At 42.3% G+C, this 8795-nt stretch overlaps 1 protein-coding gene across 1 annotated transcript; it reads right to left on the reverse strand.

Annotated features, from left to right (window-relative positions):
* Window positions 1-192: 192 nt before the first annotated feature.
* LOC310677487 (pulmonary surfactant-associated protein D-like) lies at window positions 193-7874 on the reverse strand. The gene is made up of 5 exons (XM_083440625.1): window positions 7824-7874; window positions 6722-6880; window positions 5599-5706; window positions 3542-3625; window positions 193-1917 (listed from the first exon to the last, which is right to left on the reverse strand). Exons 2-5 carry the CDS (start codon window positions 6876-6878, stop codon window positions 1541-1543), a joined length of 726 nt encoding a protein of 241 aa, XP_083296751.1. The 5' UTR covers window positions 6879-6880; window positions 7824-7874; the 3' UTR covers window positions 193-1540.
* Between the last annotated feature and the right edge of the window lie 921 nt (window positions 7875-8795).

Consider the following 8795-nt stretch of genomic DNA (forward strand, 5'->3'; position numbering starts at 1 on the left):
AACTATCTGGGGAAACTGCCAATATATCATTGAAGTTGCTATTTGTCAAAGCAAATATTCCCCCCCCCCTCGTTTTTAAAGCACAGCATTACACAACAGTGTTGCAACATAATATGGCTTTGGCTGCTACTAAAAAGACAAATTTCACTTGAGGGAAAGTTGGATTCAGAACTAAATCAAACAAACCAAAGGTATTTCTGTATATCTTTTATTTTAATCTTGCACACTCTTTTGTTAACTCATACAGGGAAATCCGGTTGGGAAAGATGGGACTCCACAGCGCCATCTGGTGTCACAGTGTTATATCGCATATAAAACGCATATAAAACGCTTTTTACCAATCTAGCTGAGTCCTTAGTTTGCAAGTTTTATTCCGCACCCACTACTTCAATTTTGGTAGAATTTGAGCACGAAGTTGGCAAACGTCCTTTCCCTGCGTCTGAAGTAGTAAAATAGTTACCACTTCATGGGGTCATTTTAAAAAAAATCCTCCATCCTTTCTTTTTAAAAATCCATACAAGTAGAAAACGAGAACATTAGGGAGAAGGCAAAATGGGTGGTACCTGCTCAGCAGTTTTTGCAATACTGTGAGACCCATTTGTGAGGATGTATAGATGCATTTTTGCCAACTGGTAGTTTCAAGTGCCCCTATTTTCCAGGGACAGTCCCAGATTTACAGAAGCTGTCCCGGTTTCTGATTTGATCCCAGAATGTCCTGCTTCTCCTTAGGAGTTCCCTATTTTCATTGGAATAATGTTGAAAGGTATGTAGCCTTTGAAGGTCGGGGAAGGATTTCTGTAACAGTGAACACAGTGACACCAGCTCCCCCAGTGCCAGGTTTTCTGCTACTGCCTGTGTGGCTATTTGTGCCACATATTTAAAGTAACAAAAATTAAATGAGAAGAAGCAGAGGTGCGCGGCTCTGTGCGTGTAGGACGCTGTATTGTACACACCTGCATAAGTGCACGTTTGAAATATCCCTGGGGGAAATGCAAAAGAAAAATGTTGTTCCATAACAACTGGAACAATAATGGGGGGGAGGGGGGGAGTTGGTGAAGTATCTGAGATTTCAGAAAGTGAAAGGCCAGGAAATGGTGGAAATCAATGCCAAAAATGGAGGAGGGACAGAAAGATTTCCCAACTGATTCTGCAGGTTAAGTCACTCCCAGTGTTCAGATGTCATAAATCAGGTTATTAGTCCATAAATACTGGAATAAAGAAGTGGAAATTGCAGGTGGAATGAGCAGGTGGGAATGCATGGGTTTGCTATTGCGTTGTGTGGCTTCCGAGTGAGCAAGATGGTGCCGTAATGAGCAAACAGGCTAGTGTGGGTTGTGTCTCTTTAAATGGATGCCTGAGTTGCGTAAAAAGAGGACTATGTCAAAATACAGACAGAGTGGAGGAGATGGTTTCTTGCTTTGTACAGGAACTGGGGGCCAGTGGATAGTCCCTATTTTCTAACAGGGTTCGCATTGGATATTCCCAAATATGATTGAAGATCTTGCATATCTTGCATCTGGGCAGAAGTTGGCAGCCAAGATTAAAACTCGCACACTATTAACCGTCTTTCTGTGCAGGACTTGTCATTCCACTTGCCATCCTGAAAGATTTCAATGCAGTCCTCCTTCCCGCCAGCATTGTTTGGCTCTTCGCTTGCCCAGTTGGTGTAATTGACTTCATTGCCGTCCAGGTGGGCAAACGTGCCTTCTGACTGCAAGTCGTTCATCCCCAGATAAGCTGCCTTGTTGTGACGAGCAACTATTTGCTGGACGGCTGCGTTCTCCGCAGAATACCTTGGAGAGGCAAGCAGACCACCGGCCTGGAAGCAGGTCGCTTTGGCTGCCTCAAAGCTGCCTTGGGAGCCGTCGGTTTTGAATAGCTTCTCACCAACACTTCGGCCATTTGGGAATAAATGAGCTAGAGGAATAGAGAATCAGTTACAGCTGCATTAAGTTTTGGCTTTGTTGAATGGTACTTGATTGGTTATTCCTCCTTCTTGTAGTGCAAGGCAGTCTGGGAAGATTGTACAAACGGAAGCTCTGGGTTGGGCTCTAGATTAAGCAAAAGATGCTATGATCCCTGATCCTTTTAGGAGGATATAGCAGGGATTGCACTTGGGGTCTTCTGCAATGAGAAGCAATAAGAAGGTATGGTCTGATCCCTTTACTGGAAAACGATTAAACACATCCTTCTTCCACACCAACTTGCATATTGCAAGTTGAAAGAATCACAGAACTTGATGGAAAATGTATTTTGAGCTTACATTTTAGCTAGCTAATGGGTGGCACTCTCTACCACTTTTGTTGATTCATGCTGATGCTTAGATTATTAAGATGAAGTTTGGGTAGTGTCTTTTAGTTTGAACCTTACGAGTTCACATTGATATTTATGTAATCTTCAGTGTGGGGACTTATCAGAGTGCACTGTCTCTCTGCTGGTTTGAAATGCCCTTAGGGAATGTAAACCACTGTTGTTAGAACAGCTGCTAAACCTGCTGTGACTTTAACTATATAATTATGTACAAATATGAATGGGAATCAGGTTTGTCATAAATCATACAATTAATGCTTGGGTCATATGAAGCTTAGCAGTTCTTCCCGTGTCTAATCCCCACGTCCAAAGTCAGAATCAGGTTTAACTCAAAGCTAGCAAATCAGAACTAACAACCTTATTAGCAATGCAAAGCCAACATAGTTACCATTTTAGACAGTAGGGGCCCTCCCTCAGTTGGCAGTTTAACTTTCAAATAAAGGAAAGTAACACCACAGTGAAGAATTTGTTAGCAGCTGTGTGTTTGTTGTGGCATGACAGACAGTGCATTCAACTGCCTAAACCCACCTTCAGGGCTGTTTTAGATACAGTCAGCAGCAGGGCCGGATTTAGGTTTGATGAGGCCCTAAGCTACTGAAGGTAATGGGACCTTTTATATGTTCAGCTGTCCTTTGTCAACAACAAATTGTCACTGTTTTTGTGTGTTGAATATATGCTATATGGTAATTTATGGACCTAATAGATATCTAAAGCCATTTGTACATAACAACATATGTATTTTATCAAAGTACTGTAATTGTTGAACTCAAATACAATTAAGAAGTTTATCTTACATTTTCGAAATGTACATCCAGTTTTTTTCTTTTAATTTTTGGGGGGACCCCCAAGAGAGTGGGGCCCTAAACTAGAGCTTGTTTAGCTTATAGTTAAATCTGGCACTGAGTAGGATCAGCTGAGCTTCCTTCCTAACAAACTAATCTATACAGAAGGAGATTGTTTTGCCCTTTTGGTTGGGGAACCTTCAGGCATGCAACCCTGCCCTTGCCACTTGAAGTAGTACAGTCCTGAGAAAGCTTACAATCTGATGATTTTATAAATTATCTCTCAGAGCTTTAACTCCAAGAGCCAGAGCAGCTGGATTTAGGCTGCATCATCATATTAAAATCAACATGTAGGTCCCTCTGCAGGACACTTGATCGATAACTTCATGCATTTCGCAGAAAATGATATCTGATATCCACATTCTCGCTAGTCCACTCCATTTTCTCACCATTTTGGTTCCTGAGCATAGTGTTTCTCAGAGCCTCCACTTGTTCTTTCAAACGGGCCACTTCAGATTCCAGTTGCCGAAGTTCTAAATGATGTAACAATAAAGACAAAATTCTTAATATTGAGATGTAAAGCATATACTGAGAAAAGCACGACGACAGGAACCATCTCTGTGATAAGCCACAAGTGTAACGTCAAAAACCTCTGGATTCTCTGCCTCTGCTTCTCAGTTTTTGAAAAAGTACTTTAATAAACACAGCAAGTAATGCAGTTCAGAAGTCAAAGCTGCTGATTTAAAAACAAGTCAGTGACCCCCAGTTGTCTAACGAAACTATTTTTGCCTAGATTCAGCTGGGCAGGAGAAGAAATTGTTTGGTTCACATTTTCATGCAAGCCTACCTGATTAACATCTCCAAAAACCACACACTAACCAAAACTGGAATCCTATCAATCAGCTGTCCCAGAGCTGCTGATTGAGGCCACCTCCACTAAATAATTTGTTCTCAGTAGGATTCTGGTTTCTCTTTATTCTATTTATTTAGTAAACTTTTCCAAAAACACTAATTGGAGTCAAAATTGAAGCAAAATGGGTACAATGGGTGAGTATGATCAGGCTTAAGTCAGCTCAATAAATAGATTCCAGTTTGTTTGTTTTTGTTTGTTTGTTTTTAAAAAGGACTATGGGAATGCAGTCCCGGCTGCTTTGTGCAAATGCTGCAAATCACCACCACCACCTATTAGGAACTTGGACCCACATATCTTGTTTGAGATGTGATTGTTCTCACCCTGATTGGGGCGCAGGTAAAGGATTTTGCCAATGTGGTTTCTCTAACTGGAAACATGATACTATATCAGGCATAGGCAAACTCGACCCTCCAGATGCTTTGGGACTACAACTTCCATCATCCTTAGCGAACAGGACCAGTGGTCAAGGATGATGGGAATTGTAGTCCCAAAACATCTGGAGGGCCAAGTTTGCCTATGCCTGTACTATATCCACCAAGTATGCTGTTATAGGAATGACATAGATGGAGGCATTTAGGAAGACTTCCTAATAGGTGTAGGACGAACTGCATCAGTAACTGAGTACCTATAGAGAGGGGAGTCTTAAACTACTGACGTTATTGTTGTATAATGAGCAAAAAAGCCAACCATTATTCCAAACTGACTGGCATAAAGCCTATTGTGAGCATTTCTTTGTGACACCTGGGGAAATACAGTGTGGTCAAGTCTTGGAGCCCCCTGACCATGGGAATTCTCCTTTTATAGGTTTACAAAATGTGTACACTTAGAATTTTTTGAAACTGAAACAACTAGGTGACCCTGGTCTACCTAGGTCTTTGTACTGACAACCCTCTTCTTTCAGTGACGGATGCTCTCTGTGGCGCAATGGGTCAGTGCGTCTGGCTGTTTACTGGGAAGGTTGGTGGTTTGAGTCCACTCAGGGATTGCTGTGGGCAGGATCCCTGTACTGCAGGGGGTTGGACTAGATGACCCTTGGGGTCCCTTCCATCTCTACAATTCTAGTATGAGTTTATCAGATCAGGCTTTCCAGAGTCAGGTTTTTTGAAGAGTCATCAGGAAGTGGCATTTCCCCTTTTGGGTTATTTTTGTTCTTTGGTCATTTGTTACTAGTTGGTTTAAATGCGCCCTCTTGTGGTATAATAGAGACATAACCAAAATAAATGTGCAGTTAGTTTAGAAGTGATGGATTTTCTCATTAGTTGTCACAGGCAAATGTCGCCACAAGGTGAGATCTTTCTCTGTAATTATTTGTCAGAATAAACGTGCTCCCTCATGGTGCAAATACAGCCACAGAAAAGGCAATGTTTGTTTGCTTTAGGTGAAATTATATCTTGATTTCAGGTGGCTGTAACTTTACTACTAACCTGGTGAAGGAAAGTGAAACCATTGAGATGGTGCCTTGTACTTTGCAAATACTCTTACATGAAAGCAGGTTGCATTCAGTGGTTGTTTCTTCAGTGCCCAGACTGATTTGTCCACCAGAGAAGAAAGATGGCAGATTAGCAGGTAGCTAATCTATGAATAGGCTCCTACCTCTTGCTCCATGGTCTCCCTTTGGTCCTCTTTCACCTACTAGACCCCGATCTCCTTTATCGCCTTGAGGCCCAGCTTTTCCTGGAGGTCCCTGAATTCCTTGGGGTCCTAGAAATCAAGGGATTAAATGAACAGCAAGAAACACAAGGAATAACAGGAAGTAAGAAATACGAATCCATGGTCAAGTTCTACAAGAATATCTGTTGCATGGACAAACTTTTAGATCCCGATCAAACCTTGAGCATCCGGCCCAATTCTGGTGGTGATGTGCTCATACTTTGGCATCAAATACAGAAATACTTGTTTTGAAAAGTTCTGACTAATGACATTGCTAATTTTACACTGAGCCATGAAGCTCACCTCAGATTGCCTTATTGTAAGAATTGGCAGCCGTATCCCATCCCATCAGGGCTACCACTGGTCCCCTAGATACCAAACCAAAGCCAAGAGGGGTATCCCCCAAAAGTGACAATTAGGATAGCATCGGGGGTGGCAGAAATGACAGCGGTCCGGTTTGGACACACACACAGTGGTAGCATCCCAATGCTGGTCACTTCGCTCCCTCCTCAGAATGTTTCCCAGTTGTGGTCCCTCCCCTCTTGCTCCAATTCTAAGGTGAAGTGGGAGAGTACAAATGCAGGCAGGCAATGATCTGGAATTTAAAATGGCCGACTGCGCTGCAGAGCTCCACCAGGTGATGGGCCTTTTAAAGCAGTGCTGCCTGGTTGGGCAGGGCTGGGGCCAATGTCTGGATGGCCAGCAAGTTTCTGCCCTGGCGACGCAGCCGCTGGCTGGGCTGCCACAGTCTTCAATGGGTATCTGTCCCCAGCCCTAGGGCACAGGGAATTCCCTGCAATGGCTGGTCAGTGTGTGCGGTAAAGAGGCTGGAGTGCAAGGGGCCACAAACGTCGCCCCCAAGAAGGCGATGAGCAGCCATTACTGACCAAGGTCCTTACTATACAACAGTCATTTTTTAAGGATTGAAGTTGTTGAGTTTCTTTTAGGATTTTACCCCAGGAAATAAACTGCCACAGGGGCCAGATTAAACCAGGTTTAGGCCCCGAAAACAGACTTTGGACATGCCTGCACTAAGCCCATCCCTGACAAGTCTTTGTAACTGTACCTTGATCACCCTTCTCTCCTGCTGGACCCGGCAATCCATTGCTCCCAGGCATTCCAAGAATGAAAGGGCACGTGTTGTCCTTGCCTGCAGTGGGGACTGTGCTTTGTGAGAATGCCACCGACAAGATAAGGAAGCCAAAAATCCAAAGGAATCCCATGCCTAGAAAGTTGATTTTAGAAGAATGCATGTATAGCCTTTTCAGGACGATCTATTGCCGTTTTTACAGAGAACAGTTCTAAAGTGATTGCAGTAGAACAGTTGTGTGAAATAATGATTTTGTTAGTTTTGAATGGAAAAAATCTTGTATGTAAGATATAATTTCAGGTACATTTGAGTCGATTGGCAAATGCACATAAAGAGTAGTAACTGAGCCTATTTGAATAAAGGCTCAGGAAACGTGTATCAATAGCACCAACAGGAGGTTTTGTACACTGAATGCTCAACATGGCATAGCCTCCCTGTAAGATTTGCACACATGATGCACAACATGGAAAGTTTCAACTAGGGATGGCCAATTCTGCATGTGTTCATTCATAAATCTGTTCCATCCCATTTCTACTTTAAGATGTGACTTTCTAAAAAAGAGATGTGCACACACACACACACACACACACACACAAAACATTTTTAAATACTTCCTTCACCTCAACATATGGATTTGTAGTTGCATTTTATGCTAAAATACATGTTTTATAATCCACTGGGGGGGGGGGGAATTAAGCAAAACTTATTATAAGAAATAAGTAATATTCCAAAATAACATTTACATCACAAATGCATCTGAACTATATAACCATGCACGATAACAGCAAATCTCAAGGGGGGGGGGGAGCCTAACTGGGGCTTTAACCCTTTGCCCCCCAAAACGTTACCAGTTTGGATCCTCTCACAGCTGTCATTTGTATTGAAAGGAAAGCCTATATTGGTGCGAACAGGAGCTTTTCTAGTGCAAACAGCAAGCACAAACCTCTGATTTGGATGGGGACCATAGTGGGCCCCTCTAAAAGGCTAAAGCCCCCCTAACCAGCTTGTGATCCGAAACCTTCCCTGAAATTATTTGGTTTAGGAAGCCATTCACATTTGTGAATAGTGTTTCACCTACCTACATTCTGATTTGCAGCAGTCTGAAACAGTTTAAGACAGAAACCCCCTTGCTCTGCTTGCTGAGATTTTAAAGCAGCCCTTCTCAAACCTGGGTTGCCAGGTGTTCTGGAAGTGTAACTCCCATCCTCTCTAACCACTGGCCATGCCAACTAGGAATGATGGGAGTTGTAGTCCAGCAACATCTAGGGACCGACCCCAAGTTGAGAAGGGTTGTCCTAGAGGTTGCCCCGATACCTATAACTGAAGGTGCTGTGGACTGAACCTGTACTTATAAACCTAATGTGCTTATATACAAAATTGGCTTTAAAATGTCGTAGGGAAGATGACAGTTGGGGGATCTTGAGGTGGGATTATGAAACTAATTGTGGTCAGAAAAACCTCAACCTTCTCTGAAAATAAAATTCGAAAACGAAAATAACAAGGTATATAAATGATGAGGGAGTGCATTGGTTCAAAACCATATTAAAAAGATATTATAGGTTCTGTTAACAGAGGGAAGATGGAGCAATAGCTGCCAGGAATAACACTGCAAGATTTCTTCTCAGGCAAGTCATAGAAAACCCATCTTCAAATGAATTTATTATTATTATTATTCTCCTGTGTGAGAGTTTTCTCAGGATAGGTTTAGTGGTCACAATTTTTATAAGTGCTTATATTAATCATCCTTGACGTTTTAAAGGTCTTGAAAAATATTTTAATCTAACCAATTAACCAACTAAGGTTGTACTCCTATACCAGTTACTTGGGATGAAACCCAATTGAAATGAATGAGGCTGAATTCTGAGTAGACCCGCATAGGGTTGCAGTGTAAATGTTGCAGCCCCAGTACACATGCAAATAGTATTTTATGTAAAGTATTTAAAATCCTGCCTTTCATCCATACGGAGACAAGGACGTGGAACAACAAGTAGCACTAGAATTTTCAAACAGATTAAGGTTGCTAAAAACAATTCACAGCGGAGCAGGTTAA

This window comes from Podarcis tiliguerta (assembly GCF_965153285.1).
Source record: "Podarcis tiliguerta genome assembly, chromosome: 5".
NCBI lineage: Eukaryota > Metazoa > Chordata > Lepidosauria > Squamata > Lacertidae > Podarcis > Podarcis tiliguerta.

Coding starts and splice junctions, on each gene's coding strand:
- LOC310677487 (XM_083440625.1), bottom strand. CDS start 6,878: ATGGGATTCCTTTGGATTTTTGGCTTCCTTATCTTGTCGGTGGCATTC. Junction 5,707..6,721: donor AGGAGAGAAGGGTGATCAAG/GTACAGTTACAA, acceptor CTTGATTTCTAG/GACCCCAAGGAATTCAGGGA. Junction 3,626..5,598: donor GGGAGACCATGGAGCAAGAG/GTAGGAGCCTAT, acceptor TACATCATTTAG/AACTTCGGCAACTGGAATCT.